This window comes from Phyllobates terribilis, unplaced genomic scaffold (genome assembly GCF_046119375.1).
Source record: "Phyllobates terribilis strain yellow unplaced genomic scaffold, ASM4611937v1 Scaffold_1__5_contigs__length_1240528914, whole genome shotgun sequence".
Taxonomy (NCBI): Eukaryota; Metazoa; Chordata; class Amphibia; order Anura; family Dendrobatidae; genus Phyllobates; species Phyllobates terribilis.
In genome coordinates, this window is record NW_027362761.1 from 1238239016 (window position 1) to 1238262474 (window position 23459).

The 23459-nt window shown below is 49.4% G+C and overlaps 1 protein-coding gene and 1 long non-coding RNA gene across 2 annotated transcripts in view; both read right to left on the reverse strand.

Moving 5' to 3' along the window:
- Positions 1–475: 475 nt before the first annotated feature.
- On the reverse strand, positions 476–7866 carry LOC141243998 (microtubule-associated serine/threonine-protein kinase 3-like). The gene is made up of 8 exons (XM_073668967.1): positions 7860–7866; positions 4075–4142; positions 2352–2437; positions 1956–2164; positions 1462–1600; positions 1237–1369; positions 879–1044; positions 476–522 (listed from the first exon to the last, which is right to left on the reverse strand). Exons 1-8 carry the CDS (start codon positions 7864–7866, stop codon positions 476–478), a joined length of 855 nt encoding a protein of 284 aa, XP_073525068.1.
- Positions 7867–9973: 2107 nt separating this feature from the next.
- The window catches only part of LOC141173683 (uncharacterized), a 110704-nt gene continuing 97218 nt past the window's right edge, over positions 9974–23459 (reverse strand). The window contains exons 2-4 of the long non-coding RNA XR_012252656.1: positions 11434–11736; positions 10237–10341; positions 9974–10073 (exon numbers count right to left, since the gene is read on the reverse strand). This is a non-coding gene — a long non-coding RNA (uncharacterized lncRNA). The remainder of the gene's footprint in view (positions 10074–10236; positions 10342–11433; positions 11737–23459) is intronic.

Genomic DNA, 23459 nt, shown 5'->3' on the forward strand with positions numbered 1-23459 from the left:
GAGGTCTTTTTTTTTGCATATTCTGGATTTATTGATCACATACTTACTTTAGAAAGCCTTTCAGAGGATGACGTAAAATTTTGGTAGTCAAGGCTCTCGTTGCTCTCACTTGTGCCCTCCTCAGCCTCTAAGACCACATGCATGTCTATATCAGCGTGATCTACAAGACATAGGTAATGAAATGTTATTATAGGTTGTCAGTATAACACAGTCACCAGTTATCACTAATATTTGTGGGAAACAATTGGCACATATTAAGGAAGACGAGACAAACAGCTGCTTAGTCTAGATGATGTCTCCTTCTACTTACTGATAAAGAGGCTGGTGTCCACGTCTGACACAAGCTGAGGAACGTACTCCGGCTTCTGACTTAGAAGGTTGTCAAATTCTAACTCACTCAGGAATGGATGGCCCTTGATCTCAAATGCTCCTCCTTGAAAAGGAAAAACAATAGTGATGCGGACCTTGTCAGAGACTACTCCATATCTGAACAGTTTATCTTAGCCTGAACTAATGACATAACTGAGGCGACATGAAGGAAACAGACTGAAAGTCATAGTATGGAGAGCTAGAAATAGGCAGATAGAGAAGTGCTGATCCTCATGGACATAAGCGATGAGTCCTTGGTGTAATAATGAAATATTAATACTAATATATCTGTTACCTGTCCCAAGTCTATGCACAGGATTTCTTCTGAGCAGCTTAGTGATGAGGTCTTTAGCATCAGGGGGAGGAGCGCGATCGCAATTCCAAATAATTTTTCCTGGTATATAAAAAATTACAGAAAATAAAATCTTTGTATTAGACTACAAGATAAAGCAAAGGAAATAATAAACCAATGTAACCAGTCACAGCAACGATCATTTTATTCTACTTACCGTTGACAATCCTTTTATTAAGCTCAGTTATGGAATCCCCATCAAATGGTACAGATCCCACCAGAAATTCGTGTAGGATGATCCCCATTGACCACCAGTCAACAGGTCTTCCGTAGCCTCTCTTCCGGATGACCTCGGGGGCGATGTAATGCAGGGTACCATGCTCCTGGAAACCAACAGAAGATGGAGATGAGAACCGATGAAACGATTATTATGACAAGTTCTCACCATGAAATACACAATGACAGAAGATAAAATATCAGAAGAAAAGGTCTTCAGAAATGAAGAAGGAAGAGAAGAGACAATAGTGTGAAGAGACTTGTAAAGAAGAAGCTAAGTCCCTGTAAGTGATGCCGACCTCATAGTCCTTGAACTCTCTGGCGATCTCCTCCAATGATTCCTTCTGGGTGTTGGTTTTTGGTATCATGAGACCAACTTTTGAAAGCCCCAAATCGGTGACTTTAATGTGTCCAGCAGATGTAATCAGGAGGCTGCGAAACAGAGAAGATGGGTTTAGCCTCACAGTACGTGGAATGATAAATGATAACTCTCCCCCCTTAATTACACTACAGGGGGCACTTACTTGTCCGGTTTCAGGTCTCTGTGCACCACGCCATAGCTGTGCAGGTATTCCACAGCCAGAACCGCTTCTGCAAAGTACAAGCGAGCCAAGAGGACAGATAAAGGACCTCTGGTGCTTAGAAGGGTCCCACAGTCTCCACCTATAGAAGAAAGGAAATATGGCCGGTGAGGGGTTTATACACCACGATGCATCATGGGAAGTGAGCGGAGACATTGGGGCAGGAGAGGATATATACAGATATAATGTATAGTGCAGGGAATATTAGCCTGAGGTCACGGTGAGATGTCCTCCATGTCACAGATAAAGTGATGTCTCGTCTCCAGCTGGAGATCCTGATGGGCTCAGTGCGGACATACAGGGGGGTCACCACCATCAATGGCGTCCCGTAATATCTATAGTAAATGCTCTGTAGGGATGTAACCGTCCACCGGGACAATCCTAATGATAAGATGTCAGCAGACATGGGCTGAAGATAATACATGGACATGTCCTACCTCCTACATACTCCATCACCATACACAGGTGAGATCTCGTAGGGAAGGAGCAGAGCATGGAGACCACAAAGGGACAATCAGCGAAGGTCAGGATGTCCCTCTCCAGAAAGGCCTCCTCCACATCTTCTGGAGTCTCCAGGTTCTTCTTGGCCATTTTCTTCATGGCGAAGGTCTGCTGTGAGTCTTTATGGTGCACTAAGTAGACGGCCCTGGAGAGAAGGAGAAACCATGGTTTATAAGGAATCCTTAACAGTCCGTCTATAGAAGTCATTGGACAAGACAGTGGTGGGGACTCAGATCATGTCCCTATGATAACACTGCAGGGCAGAGCACAGAGGCTGAAGCCTTGTCATAGGGAACCCTGAGAAATGGGGATGATGCCAACAGAAATCTCACCCAAAGCCTCCGCAGCTGATCAGTTTGGAGGTTTCGTAGTCGCTCATACGCGGCTTTCTCCCCGGGATCAACGATTCCATCAAGTTCTAGAAAGAAGAAGAAGAAATGATATTAAGATCTAGAAGCTGCTGGAGAAAAGCTCCAGATGCAGAAACATCTCCTCCGATATTATGTCCCAGCTGATGTCACTGATCCGATGTAGGGACGACACAAGGCGGACGCTCCGCAGTCACGGATGTGATATCAGGGGTCCGCCATACCCCGGAATCAGTGTACAGCGCTGGATAATGGGGGAGACCACACAGAGCAGAACGTGCCGGGAGTCTGTCAGCAGGTTTATGTAATCTGAGAGCACCATGATGCAGGGGCACAGACCCTGATTCCAACAGTGTGTCACTTACTGGGCTGTGTGTTGTTGTTTCACTACAATCGGTGTTTTATCAGCAGGAGATTATCACTACAGGACTCTGTGTCTGGTGCCATGTACTCCTCGTGATCTGTGTAACCCCACCCCTCCACTGATAAGTAGTTTTCTGCCTATGCACAGTGTACACAGGAAACTGCCAGGTATAGGCAGGGTTATACACAGGAAGCTGCAAATCACTGGTGTGGGTGGGGTTATACTCAGAGAGCAGCCAATCACTGGTGTGCGTGGGGTTATACACAGCGATCAGCCAATTACTGGTGTGGGTGGGGTTATACACAGAGAGCAGCCAATCACTGGTGTGGGTGGGATTATACACAGGAAGCTGCCAATCACTGGTGTGGGTGGGGTTATACACAGAGCAGGCTATCACTGGTGTGGGTGGGGTTATACACAGCGAGCAGCCAATAACTGGTGTGGGTGGGGTTATACACACAGAGCTGCCAATCACTGGTGTGGGTGGGGTTATACACAGAGAGCAGCTAATCACTGGTGTGGGTGGGGTTATACACAGAGAGCAGCCAATCACTGGTGTGGGTGGGGTTATACACAGGAAGCTGCAGATCACTGGTGTGGGCGGGGTTATACACAGAGAGCAGCTAATCACTGGTGTGGGTGGCATTATACATAGGAAGCTGCCAATCACTGGTGTGGGTGGGGTTATACACAGAGAGCAGCTAATCACTGGTGTGGGTGACATTATACATAGGAAGCTGCCAATCACTGGTATGGGCGGGGTTATACACAGAGCTGTGAATATTCATTTGGGCGGGGTTATACACACAAAGCTGTCAATCATTAATGTGGGCGGGGTTATACAGGGCTCAGCGTTCAGAGCACTGTCAGATCTGCAGCATACGATATAGTGATTTTCTCACAACTGCTGCCCCAGTAGGTAATGGACACATGGCTGGAATCAAGGTCTCTACCTCTACATCATGCCGCCCTCAGATGTGCAGCAGATACCTGCTGACAGATTCCCTATAATATAAATTATATTCTCTCCTCCTGTAACAGAGACATCCCTTGGTTATATGGGGATAATACCGGAAGGGTCAATCACTCCCGATGATCGGTGAGACACAGACATCTGGATATATGGGGATAATATCGGACGGGTCACTCATCCCCCATGATCGGTGATGCACAGACATCTTGTTATATGGGGATAATACTGGACAGGTCATTAACCCCCATGATCGGTGATGCACAGACATCTTGTTATATGGGGATAATACTGGACGGGTAACTCACCCCCCATGATCGGTGATGCACAGACATCCCCTCTATAATACTTACAGCGGTAGGTTCTTGGATCTCCGGGATCTCACAGATCACACTGTCAGGATTCGCCAGCTCAGGTGTTTCTACAATAGAGATAAAATGATTGTGACGATACAGTTTATATTCTTAATCAGCCAGACGATTAGATTTGTTAAGCCAAGAGAAATAGAGAAATGCACTATTATGTTTATGTTGACTTGTGAATGTTGTGTATTTCTGTGGCTGGTCAAGAAGGACAGACCAGTATTTGTATAACCCTGAGTGTTGTCTTCTTTTTGATTCTGAAACAATGATGTTTATATACAAGAGCCCCTGTGACACCAACTATGTAAATTGATTAAATGCACAAACAATGAGACATGAGCTCTGTAAGTAATGCCCACCCTAACGCCTTGACCTGTGGATGTGTACTTAAAAAGGAGATCTGCTTCTGTAGCAGTCAGACTTGAAACAGAAATTGAAAAGAGACTTTACAAGGAGAGTCAAGGTTCAGACTCTCTGAGTCCATTAGCTTGGAAGCATGGCTTTAACCAAAGAGACACAGATTTGGATTCTACATGATTCCAGCCTAAGGGTATATGGCCCTAACTGGAAAGATACGGATCTGCTCCACTGACCATCAGAGAGCCCATGGATACATTTGGGGAGACCAGGTTGGGACAATGAGGTCACCTGGCCCCATGGATATGTTGTTTGGGGTTGCCAGGTGGGACCCTCCGGTCACCTGGAACCCATGGAGACATTGGGAGAAACCAGATCGGACAAGCCGGTTTTCTGGCCCCATAGAAACTCTCGGAGAGGCCAGGGTGGGACCCTCGGGTCTCCTGGTCTTGTACCTCGATGGACTGCTAGCTTCCTAAGCTTGCCACTACCTTCTCTCTGTGGGGGCCCGCCAGAAACGGGGGGTCACTGGTTGAAGTAGTCGGCCCTGGAAGTCCCAAGTCGCAGCTGTTCTATCCCAGGTGGGCGGAGAAGGAAGGGTGAGATGGTGTAATGTTCCACCATCTTGGGGACCTGCTGGGACTGTTCTATGTGTTTATTGTCCGCTTTGTGGGTCAGTAAAGTATTGTCACGCTGTGTTACCCCCACCCTGTGTTGTCTGAGTGGTATTACGCCCACAGAAGACCCCGAGTCTCCACAATGATGAGAAATATCAGACGATATGAATCCTCCAGACATAATACAGCGAAATAAGGAGAAGTGAGGAGACGTCTGTAAATGGGAGGAATCCTGGTTATAGGGGGGCTCTGAATACAGGGAGGAGCCGCGCAGCCATAGATAAATATCAGGTAAGTGATGGAGGACCCCAATCACCACGAGGAGCCCCACACCCCCGCTGTACAAGTGAGTGATGGGGAGAGAGCAGCCATATGCAGATTAGCCTGGAAGTGCACTGGAGGCGTGTCCCTGCACTCTGCCCTCTGCCACGCCCCAGTGCACTTCCCGCCTGATCTGTAGATGGCTTCTCCGTCACCTTTCTCCTGACTGCACGTTGGAGGTGATAATGTCCGTCCCCCCACTACTCCCACATGTGACATCTGCTCCAGGACCCCACTACACGGAGGGGGCAAAGTCATGTGACATTATAACCTCCGGATATTTCCTGTAGACGGTTGTGTGATCGGCTCACCTGTGGTCAGATGGCTGCTCGGCCCCGGCTGACTCCTATCAGGGTCAGGGGTCTCTGGGGTCACATTGTCCCCGTCTCTGTCCTCGCCTCCTGGTGTCTCCTGATAGATAGAAGATATAGAATAAGACGTGGAACCTTCCAGAAATCCCCAAATCCATCACCTGCATCTACAGACGCCCCATGGTGACTCCATCATGAGAACAAGGGCGGCTTGTGGTTGTTTCACTACAATCAGTGTTTTATCAGCAGGAGATTATCACTACAGGACTATCTGTCTGGTGCCATGTAGTCCTCCTGATCTGAGTAACCCCACCCCCATTACTGATTAGCAGCTTTCTGCCTATGCACAGTGTACACAGAGAGCTGCCAATTACTGGTGTGGGCGGGGGTATACACATTAAGCCCCCATGATCGATGACGCACAGACATCTGGATATACAGTTATATGAAAAAGTTTGGGCACCCCTATTAATCTTAAGCTTAATGTTTTATATAAATTGGTGTTTTTGCAGCAGCTCTTTCAGTTTGATCTATGTAATAACTGTTGGACACAGTAATGTTTCTGCCTTGAAATGAGGTTTATTGTACTAACAGAAAATGTGCAATCTGCATTCAAACAAAATTTGACAGGTGCATAAGTATGGGCACCCTTATCATTTTCTTGTTTGAAATACTCCTACCTACTTTTTACTGACCTACTAAAGCACTTTTTTTGGTTTTGTAACCTCATTGAGCTTAGAACTTCATAGCCAGGTGTATGCAATCATGAGAAAAGCTACTTAAAGTGGCCACTTGCAAGTTGTTCTCCTGTTTGAATCTCCTCTGAAGAGTGGCATCATGGGCTCCTCAAAACAACTGTCAAATGATCTGAAAACAAAGATTATTCAACATAGTTGTTCAGGGGAAGGATACAAAAAGCTGTCTCAGAGATTTAATCTGTCAGTTTCCACTGTGAGGAACATAGTAAGGAAATGGAAGAACACAGGGACAGTTCTTGTTAAGGCCAGAAGTGGCAGGCCAAGAAAAATATCAGAAAGGCAGAGAAGAAGAATGGTGAGATCAGTCAAGGACAATCCTCAGACCACCTCCAGAGAGCTGCAGCATCAACTTGCTGCAGATGGTGTCACTGTGCATCGGTCAACTATACAACGCACTTTGCACAAGGAGAAGCTGTATGGGAGAGTGATGCGAAAGAAGCCGTTTCTGCAAGCACGCCACAAACAGAGTCGGCTGAGGTATGCAAAAGCACATTTATAGAAGCCAATTTCTTTTTGGAAGAAGGTCCTGTGGACTGATGAAACCAAGATTGAGTTGTTTGGTCATACAAAAAGGCGTTATGCATGGCGGCAAAAAACACAGCATTCCAAGAAAAACACTTGCTATCCACAGTAAAATTTGGTGGAGGTTCCATCATGCTTTGGGGCTGTGTGGCCAATGCCGGCACCAGGAATCTTGTTAAAGATGAGGGACGCATGGATTCCACTCAGTATCAGCAGATTCTTGACAATAATGTTCAAGAATCAGTGATAAAGTTGAAGTTACGCAGGGGATGGATCTTTCAGCAAGACAATGATCCAAAACACCGCTCCAAATCTACTCAGGCATTCATGCAGAGGAACAATTACAATGTTCTGGAATGGCCATCCCAGTCCCCAGACCTGAATATCATTGAACATCTGTGGGATCATTTGAAGAGGGCTGTCCATGCTCGGCGACCATCAAACTTAACTGAACTGGAATTGTTTTGTAAAGAGGAATGGTCAAAAATACCTTCATCCAGGATCCAGGAACTCATTAAAAGCTACAGGAAGCGACTAGAGGCAAAAGGAGGATCTACTAAATATTAATGTCACTTTTCTGGTGAGGTGCCCATACTTATGCACCTGTCAAATTCTGTTTGAATGCAGATTGCACATTTTCTGTTAGTACAATAAACCTCATTTCAAGGCAGAAACATTACTGTGTCCAACAGTTATTACATAGATCAAACTGAAAGAGCTGCTGCAAAAACACCAATTTATATAAAACATTAAGCTTAAGATTAATAGGGGTGCCCAAACTTTTTCATATAACTGTATGGGGATAATATTGAACGAGTCACTCTCCCCCACATGATCAGTGACACACAGACATTTGGTTATATAGGGATAATACAGGACCGGTCACTCACCCCCCATGATCGGTGACGCACAGACATCTGGTTATATGGGATAATACAGGACTGGTCACTCTCCCCCCATGATCGGTGACACACAGACATCTGGATATATGGGGATAATACTGGACGGGTCACTCCCCCCATGATCGGTGACGCACAGACATCTGGTTATATGGGATAATACTGGACGGGTGACTCCCCCCCATGATCGGTGACACACAGACATCTGGATATATGGGGATAATACTGGACGGGTCACTCCCCCCATGATCGGTGACGCACAGACATGTGGTTATATGGAATAATACAGGACGGGTCACTCTCTCCCCATGATCAGTGACGCACAGACATCTTGTTATATAGGGATAATACTGGACGGGTGACTCCCCCCATGATCGGTGACGCACAGACATCTGGATATATGGGATAATACAGGACGGGTCACTCACCCCATGATCGGTGATGCACAGACATCTAGTTATATGGGGATAATACTGGACGGGTGACTCCCCCCATGATCAGTGACGCACAGACATCTGGTTATATGGGGATAATACTGGACGGGTCACTCCCCCCATGATCGGTGACGCACAGACATCTGGTTATATGGGATAATACTGGACGGGTGACTCCCCCCCATGATCGGTGACACACAGACATCTGGATATATGGGGATAATACTGGACGGGTCACTCCCCCCATGATCAGTGACGCACAGACATCTGGTTATATGGGGATAATACTGGACGGGTCACTCCCCTCATGATCAGTGACGCACAGACATCTGGTTATATAGGGATAATACTGGACGGGTGACTCCCCCCATGATCAGTGACGCACAGACATCTGGTTATATGGGGATAATACTGGACGGGTCACTCCCCTCATGATCAGTGACGCACAGACATCTGGTTATATAGGGATAATACTGGACGGGTCACTCCCCCCCATGATCAGTGATGCACAGACATCTGGTTATATGGGATAATACTGGACGGGTCACTCCCCCCATGATCGGTGATGCACAGACATCTGGTTATATGGGGATAATACTGGACGGGTGACTCCCCCCATGATCAGTGACGCACAGACATCTGGTTATATGGGATAATATAGGACAGGTGACTCCCCCCATGATCAGTGACGCACAGACATCTGGTTATATGGGATAATACAGGACGGGTGACTCCCCCATGATCAGTGACGCACAGACATCTGGTTATATGGGGATAATACTGGATGGGTCACTCCCCCCATGATCAGTGACGCACAGACATCTGGTTATATGGGGATAATACTGGACGGGTCACTCCCCCCATGATCAGTGACGCACAGACATCTGGTTATATGGGATAATACAGGACGGGTCACCCCCCCATGATCAGTGACGCACAGACATCTGGTTATATGGGGGATAATACTGGACGGGTCACCCCCCCCCCATGATCAGTGACGCACAGACATCTGGTTATATGGGATAATACAGGACGGGTCACCCCCCCCCCATGATCAGTGACGCACAGACATCCCCTCGATGATACTTACAGCGGCAGGTTCCGGGATCTCCGGGATCTCACAGATCACACTCTCGGGATCCGCCAGCTCAGGTGTTTCTACAATAGAGATAAAATGATGAGAAATAAAATGTATCAGACGATATGAATCCTCCAGACATAATACAGCGAAGTAAGGAGAAGTGAGGAGACCCCTGAGAATGGGGGGAATCCTGGTTATAGGGGGGCTCTGAATACAGGGAGGAGCCGCACAGCCATAGATAAATGTCAGGTAAGTGATGGAGGACCCCAATCACCACGAGGAGCCCCCCACCTCCGCTGTACAAGTGAGTGATGGGGAGAGAGCAGCCATATGCAGATTAGCCTGGAAGTGCACTGGGGGCGTGTCCCTGCACTCTGCCCTCGGCCACGCCCCAGTGCACTTCCCTCCTGATCTGTAGATGGCTTCTCCGTCACCTTTCTCCTGACTGCACGTTGGAGGTGATAATGTCCGTCCCCCCACTACTCCCACATGTGACATCTGCTCCAGGACCCCACTACACGGAGGGGGCAGAGTCATGTGACATTATAACCTCCGGATATTTCCTGTAGATGGTTGTGTGATCGGCTCACCTGTGGTCAGATGGCTGCTCGGCCCCGGCTGACTCCTATCAGGGTCAGGGGTCTCTGGGGTCACATTGTCCCCGTCTCTGTCCTCGCCTCCTGGTGTCTCCTGATAGATAGAAGATATAGAATAAGACGTGGAACCTTCCAGAAATCCCCAAACCCATCACCTGCATCTACAGACGCCCCATGGTGACTCCATCATGAGAAGGTTCCTCAGAAGGTTCCTCAGATCCGGTGGAGTCAGAGACGTGATGACTATGGCTCCTTACCAGGCGTTCTTCCGATGAGCGGGCCGGACCTTCCAGGACACTCAGGACTTTCTCCGCCAGTTCTTTAATAAAAGACAAATCTCCATATTGAGATCTGTTTTCAGCCTATAAAGAAGGAAAGAAACAACAATGAAGCTCCTGAGATGAGAGCGGTCACACAGGAGGCGGCCATTGTCTGCCGTCTGCTCCTCTCTGCAGACACAATGACCACATATCTGGGGCTCGTCCTGTGTAGAGGAGAGAAGAAGCTTCTGTCCACCATTATTATCCATTACTGTGGAGACGTCTGTGCGGAGCGTCCACCACTTACCTGCTGGAGTAATGTCCTGATGTTTTGGGGTAAATCCCTCACATACTCTGAGGTGAGATGACCTCGGTGGTATTTGGTCAGGCAGTCCTTTACCAGCCCCACCACCAGCCGGTGAGTGAAGCTGAGGACGCCATCGGGTGGTAGACGCCCAATGTCAGGGCGATAGGTGGTAAGAATCTCTGATAAAGCTTCTATCTGAAGATTGTTCAGAAGAAATTCAGCCATAGCGAAAAACTGCAAGTGCCATCAGTCACTATAGAATAGCGAGAAACTGCAAGTGCGCTCAATCACTATGAAGCCAAGAAAGGCAGCGGTGACCCTGTGCACATTGTATAAGTAGTGACTGCGGGCTCTGATGTCATAATGGCCGACCACCACCTGTGATGTCATCACGGAATCTTGTGATGGAATCTTCAGGATCGGCTCTGCACAAATACAAGCTCCATAGAATTACCATAGAACTAGATGCGTCTCCATGATTTCATGGCCGTTCTCTTTATGTCCAAGTAGGACACGGCCAGGATAAGGGGATGTTCACACCTTGCCAGACTGGTGGCAGGAGAAACGCTGCTACAATCCGCACATTTCTGCTGCAGTTTTTCTTGTGTTTTTTTACATTATTTTGAATTGGTGAAAAACGCTGAAAAACTCCTGAAAGAAGCGACATAATGCAAATGTAAAAACTGCACGAAAAACCCAACATGTGAATGAGGCTTCAGAAGATTCTGTCACTAAGCTGGTGATGTAAAGCGCAGCATTTCTGCAGCAGAAAAAAATGCCGAAAAAACGCCCGATGTGAACAGGCGCTGAAGCTATGCGGCGTCATCTGATGGAAATATTGAGTATATTTCTGAGCTCTGGTGTCTTTCTTACCATAGAGCATTTACCTGATTGGCTGCAGCGTTTACTACTAACAGCAGTGACTGTGATCAATCATTCCCATCAGGATGGCTCATGGTTTCTGGGTAATCTTCCCTCCTACCTAGAAGGCGGCGTTTCGGCGATGTATTGGTAGAGAATGGCCTCCTCCTCCTCCGGTGAGATATGGCTGCACCGTCTGCTGGAGTTATATGCTCTATACAGGTTACAGGGTCCGCACCTGGGGGTCCTTCATCGGCTTATTCGCTGCTTGGGGCTTTTCAGGATGCGGCTTTAGCTGATCCTTGTGTCTTTTCTTCTTACAGATATATCTGCAATACATGATAGAATATATAGTGAGAAGCACATAAGATCCATGAGCAGCATTGCTGAGCGTGTATCCAGCAGGTGTGGGTATATAGGAGCTGTGGACACCTATAGCATCATCCAGACACACAGCATACACTCAACCATCACAGCAGGACGCTTACATTACACTTCTCTTACTACAAAAGATTCTCCTCCTTCTTTCTCTCCTTTGCCTCCTTCCCCTTTTTGTTTTGTTCCTTAAAAGGTGAAAGAATAATGGGAGGAAAAAAATAATGTAAAAAATAATAATAAATAATAAGAATAATCCTTTCCATGAATCATATTGTGAGTTCTATATCTGTAATTTCTGTGGGGTCTTTTTAATGATATTAGTTTCTTCTATTGGGGTTGCGCTCGTGTAGTCCACACTCGGGGGTCTATCAGGCTTCTCTCGTGCCGTGGAGGTCCTCGTGACGCCGGCTTCACTAGTCAGGGGTTTATGGGGAAACCTAAGAATACATGGTAAATCATATCTAGCTTAGGTTCCCATACACTGGATTCTTTCTATGCGTTCCTATTGGTCAGCGACGCTGTCCTGGTCTCGTCCGGTGGTCTCTATCTTCTCCGGTCTATCATGGAGGTCGTCCGGGTGTAGAGCGCCGTCTGTTCCTCCAGAAAGCCTCTCTCTTCCTCAGTAGATGGATTCTGTCTGATACGTTCTGGGGAATTTCTTCCACAGGAGTCCGGCTTATCTCAAAGCTCTTACTATGATTTATTCGGAGATGTCTCCATAGGCTCGATGTGTTAGTAGCCCAATTCTGGCATTATGTCGGTGAGCGTTTAGCCGTGATCTGACCATCTGGGTGGTCCGGCCGGCGTATTGCATCCACAGCGGCCTGTAATTCCATCTATAACATGGCTGCTAGTGCCGGTCCGGCGATGGTTTATGGGGGGGTCTCCCCTGGGCTATTGGAGGTGATAGGTTGGTGGCCATGGGTTACTGTTTGGCACATTGGCATTTCTCCTGGTGGCATTTCTCCTGGAGCCATTGAGTGTATTACTTGTCTTTTTGGTTATAGGATTAGTCGTTTTAGATTGGAGACGTTTGGTTTTTCCGGAGCTTTTCTCTACAGATTTCTTCCAGCGGCCGGGTGCTATAACGCTTCTGAGTGTTTCCCCTTCTACAGGTGATGCGGGGTCTCGCTGGTAGTACATCCCGTAGAGGGGGGTCTTGTCTCACTATGTACCAGTATTTCTGTAATATTCCTGTAATTTTTTGGTGGCCTTTATTATAAGTGGTGACAGAGTTCTGTTCCCATCTCCTGGAGTCGTCTATTTTCTGAGCATTTCTTTTTTTCTTCTCCGGTGAGATAAGATTCCCCAAACAATCCTTCTGAGTTTTATTTAAATTAACCCTGTACGCCTCATTGACAATTTTTTTGGGGGTATTTTTTCATCATAAATCTTTCCTTTAGAAGATCAGATTGCTGTTCATAGTCCAATTCCCTCGTATTATTCTTTCTAATATGAAAGAACCGGCCATAGGGGACATTGTTCTTCCATTTGGTATAATGGGCGCTCCTGTAATCCAAGTACCCGCTCACATCTACTGATCTGAAATGAGTCTTGGTGATTATTCTATTCTTCTCATGTGTAATTTCCAGATCTGAATAAACTGCTTTCTCTTTCTCTATATTTGTGACAAATGATTTGCCCCAAGTATTATCACTCAGATCTCTTACCAATAGTTCCGCATCCTCTCGGGTACCGTCCATATGGTGATCAGATCATCAATATAGCGTCTATATAGGATTATATTCTGTGCATATCTGGAGGAGCAGAGGGGCGACAGGGACTCGAATAGCCCCATGAACAAGTTACCAAAACTTGGGGCTACCCGAGACCCCATCGCGGTCCCGTGTCTTTGTAAGTACAACTGGCCCCTCAAACTCAACAGATTATGTCTGAGTATGAAGTCCAGAGCCGTCACAAGAAATTCTACCGGTTTTTCAGGCATATTTCCTTTTTTTGTAGATAATATTTAGTGGCATTTTCCCTAACTCATGATCTATATTGGAGTATAAGGCATTTACGTCCAATGTGATTATCCAGTAATTTTCATCCCAAGATATTGTGTTTATTTCATGGATGAGCTGGGTGGAATCTTTAAGGTAAGAAGGTAATTCCTTAACATGTTCTTGGAGATGAAGGTCAAGAAAGAGAGATAGAGGACTAGTCAGGGAATTAATCCCTGAGATGATAGGGGGTCCTGGAGGGTTGATAGGGTCCTTATGGACTTTAGACAAATGGTATAAAAGGCAGTGGAAGCCTCTCTATTAACTAAGAAATCCCTTTCCTTTTTATTCAGAATGCCTTCGGAGAAAGCCCTGTCAATTACATCATGAGATTCTTTTGTGAAGATTTTTGATGGATCTGTATATAGTTTTTCGTAGTATTTACCATCGGATAAAATTTTGTGTGCTTCATTAATATAGGCTTCTGTGTCTTGGACATCTACCCCTCCCCCCTTATCGGCTTCACGGATTACAATCTCTCTATTAGTTTTTAGTTTAGCGATCGCCATTTCTTCTTTCCTCGTTATATTAGCCTTCTGAATGGGCTTTTGGTTTCTCTAGTCTCTTGATTTTTATTTTTCTTTTTTAAAAATTCTTGTGATTTAAGAGTAGGAAATTCCTCACCGGTTAGAGCGAGGAAGGTTTCTGTGTAGCTCCCTGTAACGGGTCTGGGAGGCGGAACCTCTGAGCAACTATACATGGGGGCGGTCCTTGTAAGGAAGCGGGTGGCGCCCAGGGTAGACGGGCAGGTAGTCACAGCAAGTGACCGGGACAGTCTCTGGGTAACGGGCAGGAGGTCACGGCAAGTGACCGGGACAGTCTCTGGGTAACGGGCAGGTACGACCTGTGATGGCAGAGCCTCCTGGTAGGCTAGCAGGCAGATGGCAGATGTGTGCTCCCAGGTGAGCGGGCAGGAGTCTCTGGACAGGCAGGTGGTCACAGCAAGTGACGGCGGAGCCTCCAGGTAGGCTAACAGGCAGGTAGCAGGTGGACGCTCCCAGGTGAGCGGGCAAGAGTCTCTGGACAGGCAGGTGGTCACAGCAAGTGACGGCTAAGCCTCCAGGTAGGCTAGCAGACAGGTAGCAGGTGAGCGTTCCCAGGTGAGCGGGCAAGAGTCTCTGGACAGGCAGGTGGTCACAGCAAGTGACGGCTAAGCCTCCAGGTAGGCTAGCAGACAGGTAGCAGATGAGTGCTCCCAGGTGAGCGGGCGAGAGTCTCTGGAGTGGCAGGTGGTCACAGCACGTGACGGCGGAGCCTCCAGGTAGGCTAGCAGACAGGTAGCAGGTGAGCGCTCCCAGGTGAGCGGGCAAGAGTCTCTGGACAGGCAGGTGGTCACAGCAAGTGACGGCTAAGCCTCCAGGTAGGCTAGCAGACAGGTAGCAGGTGAGCGCTCCCAGGTGAGCGGGCGAGAGTCTCTGGAGTGGCAGGTGGTCACAGCACGTGACGGCGGAGCCTCCAGGTAGGCTAGCAGACAGGTAGCAGGTGAGCGCTCCCAGGTGAGCCGACAAGAGTCTCTGGACAGGCAGGTGGTCACAGCACGTGACGGCGGAGCCTCCAGGTAGGCTAGCAGACAGGTAGCAGGTGAGCGCTCCCAGGTGAGCGGGCAAGAGTCTCTGGACAGGCAGGTGGTCACAGCACGTGACGGCGGAGCTCCAGGTAGGCTAGCAGACAGGTAGCAGGTGAGCGCTCCCAGGTGAGCGGGCAGGCTGGTCCATAGACAGACTGACAGGTGTCGGAAGGCAGACCGTCGGACCTCAGGCTAGCAAGCAGGAAAGCGGATATCAGGCAGGAATCAAGCAGAAATCTGGCAGGTGACTGGCAGGTAATTGGCAACGGGACCTGAGGGCTGAAGCAGAGTGAAGGCTTTGCAACAACATTGCTCGGGCACCTCCATTTTGGAGGAGGTGCCTTATATATGGAGAGATCCTCCGGCCATTGGCCGGGGACTCCTTAGGGCGGCGCGTGCGGCCCCTTTAAGAGAGGGGGAGCGCGCGCGCCCTAAGCACAGTGACCGGGGAGGAGCGCGCGCTGCAAGCAGAGCGGGAGGAAGACGCCGGGCTCGGAGCAGGGAGTTGAGGGGAACAGCGTCCCTGCCTAGCAGAGGGCAGGGACGCCGACGCTACAGTACCCCCCACTTTAGGCCCCCCCTTTTTTAGGCCAGACAGAAATTTAGGAAGGATGAGAGGGGCATGGATGTTCTCCCGGGGCTCCCACGTTCTCTCCTCAGGACCAAACCCCTTCCAATCTACTAGAAAAAAGGTCTTTCCTCTTACCCTTTTGGTGGCAAGAATCTTCTCTACCTCAAACTCGTCTTCAGCAGAAACCGGAGCAGGAGGCGTACCTGTAGACTTGGAAAAAGAGTTAAGTACCACAGGTTTGAGGAGAGATACATGGAAGGAGTTAGGGATCCGTAAGTTGGCCGGGAGTTTCAATTTATAGGCCACCGGGTTGATCTGTTTGATAACTTCCAGTGGGCCGATGAACCGAGGCCCTAACTTATAGGAAGGAATCTTGAGCCGGACATATTTAGATGAGAGCCAGACTTTATCTCCAGGACGAAATTGTGGAGGATCCAGACGTTTTTTGTCAGCATGTCTTTTCATACGCTCGGATGACAGAAGGAGTGCGGACCGGGTACTCTCCCAAATGGAGGAAAATTTGCTAACGAGAGATTCCGCAGCCGGATTATCCACCGAGGTGGAGACAGGAAAAGGGATCCGATGATGCTGACCGAAGACTACAAAAAACGGGGATTTGGAGGAAGATTCGCTCTCGTGATTGTTGTAAGAGAACTCGGCCCATGGCAGGAGATCCACCCAGTCTGAATGATGGGCATTAACGAAGTGCCGGAGGTAACTGGTCAGGATCTGATTGATCCGCTCCACTTGACCATTGGACTGTGGGTGGTAAGCGGAGGAGAAGTCCAGGGTGACGTCGAGCAGCTTACATGTGGCTCTCCAGAAGCGTGAGGTGAACTGTACCCCACGATCCGACACGATGTGGAGAGGCAGGCCATGAAGACGAAAGATGTGGCGGATAAAGTCTTTAGCCAGCTCGGGTGCAGACGGAAGGCCTGGCAGGGGAACGAAATGAGCCATTTTGGAAAAGCGGTCAGCGACCACCCAAATGACCGTACAACCGGCAGAGACAGGGAGATCTGTTATGAAGTCCATAGCTATATGCTGCCAGGGGGCAGAAGGTACTGGCAGAGGGAGAAGGCGGCCGGCAGGCAGGTGTCTCGGAACCTTGTTGCGGGCGCAGGACACACAGGCAGAGACAAAGTCTATTACGTCCTTGTGCAGGGTAGGCCACCAGTAGTGCCGGGTAATAAGCTGGAGGGTCTTTTTCTGACCGGCGTGGCCAGCTAGCTTAGACGAGTGACCCCAGTGTAGAATCTTCTCCCGATCGGGCACCGTTACGAACGTCTTACCGGGAGGGAGACGATTTAGACTCACGGGGGCTACCTGCATTACTCTGGCGGGATCGATGATGTGTTTAGGCTCCTCCTCAAGATCAGACACCAGAAAGGATCGGGACAGGGCGTCAGCTTTGATGTTTTTGTCAGCCAGGTGAAAATGAAGAATGAAATCAATTCGGGCAAAAGACAAGGACCACCGGGCTTGGCGCGGGTTAAGTCTCTGGGCGCTCTGGAGATATGCCAAGTTCTTGTGGTCTGTGTAAATTATTACCGGGTGAAGAGCCCCCTCAAGCAGGTAACGCCACTCCTCCAGTGCTATCTTAATGGCCAACAATTCTCGGTCTCCTATAGAATAGTTGCGCTCAGAAGAGGAGAAGAGTTTGGAGAAAAAGCCATAGGTTACCATTCTTCCGGAAGATGACTTTTGGGTAAGTACCGCCCCGGCTCCGGAGGAGTAAGCGTCAACTTCTAGGAAGAATTGTTTGTTGCCGTCCGGACGATGCAGCACCGGGGCGGAGGAGAAAGCCTGTTTTAAAGAAAGAAAGGCCTCCTCTGCTTCGGGCGGCCATTCTCTGGGGTTCTTACCTTTACGGGTGAGCGCAGAGATAGGGGCAGTCCGGGAAGAGAAGTGCGGTATGAACAGGCGGTAATAGTTGGCGAAGCCCAGGAACCGCTGAATAGCCTTCAACCCCTCTGGTCGGGGCCACTTCTGGATGGCAGACAGTTTCTCAGGATCCATTTGTAGGCCTGTCTGAGAGATTATGTAGCCCAGAAATGGAAGAGAGGTCTGCTCAAAGATGCACTTCTCATATTTAGCGTAGAGGTGGTTCTGCCTGAGCCTGAGCAGGACCTGACGAACGTCCCTCCGGTGAGTAGGAAGATCCGGAGAGAAGACCAAGATGTCGTCCAGGTACACCACCACGCAGGAGTAGAGAAGATCACGGAAGATGTCATTGACCAACTCTTGAAAGACGTCAGGAGCGTTACAGAGACCGAAGGGCATCACAAGGTACTCATAGTGGCCGTCCCGGGTGTTGAATGCCGTCTTCCACTCATCCCCCTGACGGATACGGACCAGGTTATACGCCCCACGGAGATCCAGTTTGGTGAAGATTCTAGCCCCCCTCAGACGGTCAAATAATTCAGGAATGAGCGGAAGGGGGTATTTATTCTTCACAGTAATCTGGTTTAGGCCTCTATAGTCTATACATGGACGGAGTGAGCCGTCCTTCTTTTTGACGAAGAAGAAGCCTGCTCCCGCCGGGGAGGTAGATTTCCGGATAAATCCCCGGGCCAGGTTCTCCTCAATATATTCAGACATGTACCGGGTCTCTGCAGCGGACAAAGGGTAGATTCGCCCACGGGGAGGAGTAGAGCCGGGTATCAGGTCGATTGGGCAGTCGTATGGTCTATGAGGGGGTAAAGTCTCTGCTTCTTTCTTATTGAAGACATCCGCATAAGACCAATAGGGGACCGGTAGACTGGGCAGATTGGCTGGGGTAGGAGATGGACGGGCAGGATGAACGGGAACTAGACAAGTCTTATGGCAGTCCTGTCCCCAGCGAAGGACTTCTCCGGTCTGCCAGTCAAGCACGGGTGCATGTTTCTGGAGCCAAGGCAGGCCAAGCAAGAGTGCGTGAGAGAGTCCAGGCAGAACATGAAAGGAGATGCTCTCAGAATGCAGCATTCCCACCTGTAAAGTCAGAGATTCGGTGATGAGTTGGATGGGATGTGGTAAGAGGCCCCCATCCACGGCGGCGACAGATAAAGGTACGGCCAGAGGTTTGGTGGGAATGCGGTATTTTTCTACCAGGGATTGAGAGATGAGATTTCCAGCAGCTCCCGAGTCAAGTTGAGCCAGTTCAAAATAGCGGTTCTCTCCGCAGAAGATAGAGACAGACAGCATCAGGGATGGAGAGGGTTTACTTTTGTCTAGGGCGACCTCTCTGAGCGATCCTAGACACAGGCGTTTCCCGACCTCTCTGGGCAGGAACTGATCCGGTGCTCCTTACTGCCACAGTAGAAACAGCTCCCCTCGGCACGGCGTAAGTCTTGACGGGTTTTGACCATCTTGGTCTGGTCGACCTGCATAGGCTCAGGTGAGTGTGCCTGGGGAGAAACAGAGGGAGTGACGGGTTTCTGGAAGGTAGGGGCTAGACGTGGAAACCTCCTCTCACGGGTGACCTCCTTGGCGCGCTCCTGGAACCGGATGTCAATCCGGGTGGCAAGTGTTATTAAGTCGTCGAGAGTGGTAGGAATGTCCCGACCGGCAAGTTCATCTTTAATACGGCCGGACAGACCCTCCCAGAAGACGGACACCAGGGCGTCATTATCCCAGGCCAGCTCCGAAGCAAGGGTACGGAGCCGTATGGCATATTGGCCCACGGTGAGACTTCCCTGACGGAGGCGTAGCAGAGATGAGGCGGATGAGGTCTTCCGTCCGGGTTCGTCGAAGACTTTCTGGAAAGCCGTGAGAAAGGCTGGCAGGTCGGACACCAGGGGATCTCCTCTCTCCCATAGAGGATTTAGCCAAGCCAGTGCCTCCCCCGTGAGATGGGACATGATGTAGGCTACTTTGGCCCGGTCGGAGATAAACTGGTGGGACAGGAGTTCAAAGTGCAGGGTGCACTGGTTTATGAAGCCCCGAGCCAGAGCGGAGTCGCCTCCGAAGCGAGGAGGTGCAGAAAGCCGGGGTCCGGGGTAGGATACCATGGTATTGGTGGACAGCGGAGCTGCCGGGCTGCGAGTCATGATACTAGCGGTGGTTGCTGGCGGAGCAGTCAGAGTGTCCAGGCGAGAATTGACATTCCGCAGGTGACTCAGGATGGACTCCTGTTGGGACCTCTGACGGGATAGTTCATGACAAAGGTCCGAGAGCGAGGGAGCTTGGGTGCCACCGGGTTCCATGGCCCGAGCAAACTGTAACGGGACTGGGAGGCGGAACCTCTGAGCAACTATACAAGGGGGCGGTCGTTGTAAGGAAGCGGGTGGCGCCCAGGGTAGACGGGCAGGTAGTCACAGCAAGTGACCGGGACAGTCTCTGGGTAAACGGGCAGGTGGTCACGGCAAGTGACCGGGACAGTCTCTGGGTAACGGGCAGGAGGTCACGGCAAGTGACCGGGACAGTCTCTGGGTAACGGGCAGGAGATCACGGCAAGTGACCGGGACAGTCTCTGGGTAACGGGCAGGTGGTCACGGCAAGTGACCGGGACAGTCTCTGGGTAAAGGGTAGGTACGACCTGTGACGGCAGAGCCTCCTGGTAGGCTAGCAGGCAGGTGGCAGACGTGTGCTCCCAGGTGAGCAGGCGAGAGTCTCTGGACAAGCAGGTGGTCACAGCAAGTGACGGCAGAGCCTCCAGGTAGGCTAGCAGGCAGGTAGCAGATGAGCGCTCCCAGGTGAGCGGGCAAGAGTCTCTGGACAGGCAGGTGGCCACAGCACGTGACGGCGGAGCCTCCAGGTAGGCTAGCAGGCAGGTAGCAGATGAGCGCTCCCAGGTGAGCGGGCAAGAGTCTCTGGACAGGCAGGTGGTCACAGCACGTGACGGCGGAGCCTCCAGGTAGGCTAGCAGACAGGTAGCAGGTGAGCGCTCCCAGGTGAGCGGGCAAGCTGATCCATAGACAGACTGACAGGTGTCGGAAGGCAGACCGTCGGACCTCAGGCAAGCAAGCAGGAAAGCGGATATCAGGCAGGAATCAAGCAGAAATCTGGCAGGTGACTGGCAGGTAATTGGCAACGGGACCTGAGGGCTGAAGCAGAGTAGTGAACAGTGCAACAACATTGCTCGGGCACCTTCATTTTGGAGGAGGTGCCTTATATATGGAGAGATCCTCCGGCCATTGGCTGGGGACTCCTTAGGGCGGCGCGCGCACCCTAAGCACAGTGACCGGGGAGGAGCGCGCGCTGCCAGCAGAGCGGGAGGAAGACGCCGGGCACGGAGCAGAGAGGTGAGGGGAACAGCGTCCCTGCCTAGCAGAGGGCAGGGACGCCGGCGCTACACTCCCCCTATCATGGACAGGATTAAAGCTTGACTTTGTTGTTAATTCGAGATGTAGATTAGAGTCTATAGTGGTAGCTCTATTATCTATGGTTTCTGAACATTTAGCGGTTTTCGGATTTGAGATACTTTCATTTTTCTTTTTAAGAGTAAAGTGTCTTGTAAGTGTTAATCTCCTCACAAATTTGTTTAAATCAATAAAGAGGTCAAATATAAGACATAATGTAACAGCAGAATAGTGACTGCAGCTCTGGAGGTGACTGGAGGTTAAGACAATGTAACGACAGAATAGTGACTGCAGCTCTGGAGGTGACTGGATGATAAGACACTATGTAACAGCAGAATAGTGAGTGCAGCTCTGGAGGTAACTGGAGGATAAGACAATTTAATAGCAGAATAGTGAATGCAGCTCCTGACGTGACTGGAGGAATAGACATGATGTAACAGCAGAATAGTGACTGCAGCTCTGGAGGTGACTGGAGGAATAGACATGATGTAACTGCAGAATAGTGATTGCAGCTCTGGAGGTGACTGGAGGATAAGACATGATGTAACAGCAGAATAGTGACTGCAGCTCTGGAGGTGACTGGCGGATAAGACAATGTGATAGCAGAATAGTGAGTGCAGCTCTGGAGGTGACTGGAGGATAAGACATGAGGTAACAGCAGAATATTGAGTGCAGCTCTGGAGGTAACTGGACGATAAGACATGATGTAACAGCAGAATAGTGACTGCAGCTCTGGAGGTGACTTGAGGATAAGACACGACGTAACAGCAGAACTGTGACTGCACCTCTGGAGGATAACACATAATGTAACAGCAGAATAGAGACTGCAGCTCTGGAGGTGACTGGAGGATCAGACATGATGTTACAGCAGAATAGTGACTGCAGCTCTGGAGGTAACTGGAGGATAAGACAATTGAATAGCAGAATAGTGAATGCAGCACTGGAGGTGAAAGGAGCATAAGACATGATGTAACAGCAGAATAGTGACTACAGCTCTGGAGGTGACTGGAGGAATAGACATGATGTAACAGCAGAATAGTGACTGCAGCTCTGGAGGTGACTGGAGGATAAGACATGATGTAACTGCAGAATAGTGATTGCAGCTCTGGAGGTGACTGGAGGATAAGACATGATGTAACAGCAGAATAGTGACTGCAGCTCTGGAGGTGACTGGAGGATAAGACATGAGGTAACAGCAGAATATTGAGTGCAGCTCTGGAGGTAACTGGACGATAAGACATGATGTAACAGCAGAATAGTGACTGCAGCTCTGGAGGTGACTGGAGGTTAAGACAATGTAACGACAGAATAGTGACTGCAGCTCTGGAGGTGACTGGAGGTTAAGACAATGTAACGACAGAATAGTGACTGCAGCTCTGGAGGTGACTGGATGATAAGACACTATGTAACAGCAGAATAGTGAGTGCAGCTCTGGAGGTAACTGGAGGATAAGACAATTTAATAGCAGAATAGTGAATGCAGCTCCTGACGTGACTGGAGGAATAGACATGATGTAACAGCAGAATAGTGACTGCAGCTCTGGAGGTGACTGGAGGAATAGACATGATGTAACTGCAGAATAGTGATTGCAGCTCTGGAGGTGACTGGAGGATAAGACATGATGTAACAGCAGAATAGTGACTGCAGCTCTGGAGGTGACTGGGGGATAAGACAATGTGATAGCAGAATAGTGAGTGCAGCTCTGGAGGTGACTGGAGGATAAGACATGAGGTAACAGCAGAATATTGAGTGCAGCTCTGGAGGTAACTGGACGATAAGACATGATGTAACAGCAGAATAGTGACTGCAGCTCTGGAGGTGACTTGAGGATAAGACACGACGTAACAGCAGAACTGTGACTGCAGCTCTGGAGGATAACACATAATGTAACAGCAGAATAGAGACTGCAGCTCTGGAGGTGACTGGAGGATCAGACATGATGTTACAGCAGAATAGTGACTGCAGCTCTGGAGGTAACTGGAGGATAAGACAATTGAATAGCAGAATAGTGAATGCAGCACTGGAGGTGAAAGGAGCATAAGACATGATGTAACAGCAGAATAGTGACTACAGCTCTGGAGGTGACTGGAGGAATAGACATGATGTAACAGCAGAATAGTGACTGCAGCTCTGGAGGTGACTGGAGGATAAGACATGAGGTAACAGCAGAATATTGAGTGCAGCTCTGGAGGTAACTGGACGATAAGACATGATGTAACAGCAGAATAGTGACTGCAGCTCTGGAGGTGAC

Excerpts from the sequence above, each read along its gene's own strand:
- LOC141243998 (XM_073668967.1), bottom strand. Across the intron at positions 1,370-1,461 it reads AGAGACCTGAAACCGGACAA|CCTCCTGATTACATCTGCTG; the intron begins GTAAGTGCCCCC and ends TCTGTTTCGCAG. Across the intron at positions 1,045-1,236 it reads GAGAGTTCAAGGACTATGAG|GAGCATGGTACCCTGCATTA; the intron begins GTCGGCATCACT and ends GTTGGTTTCCAG.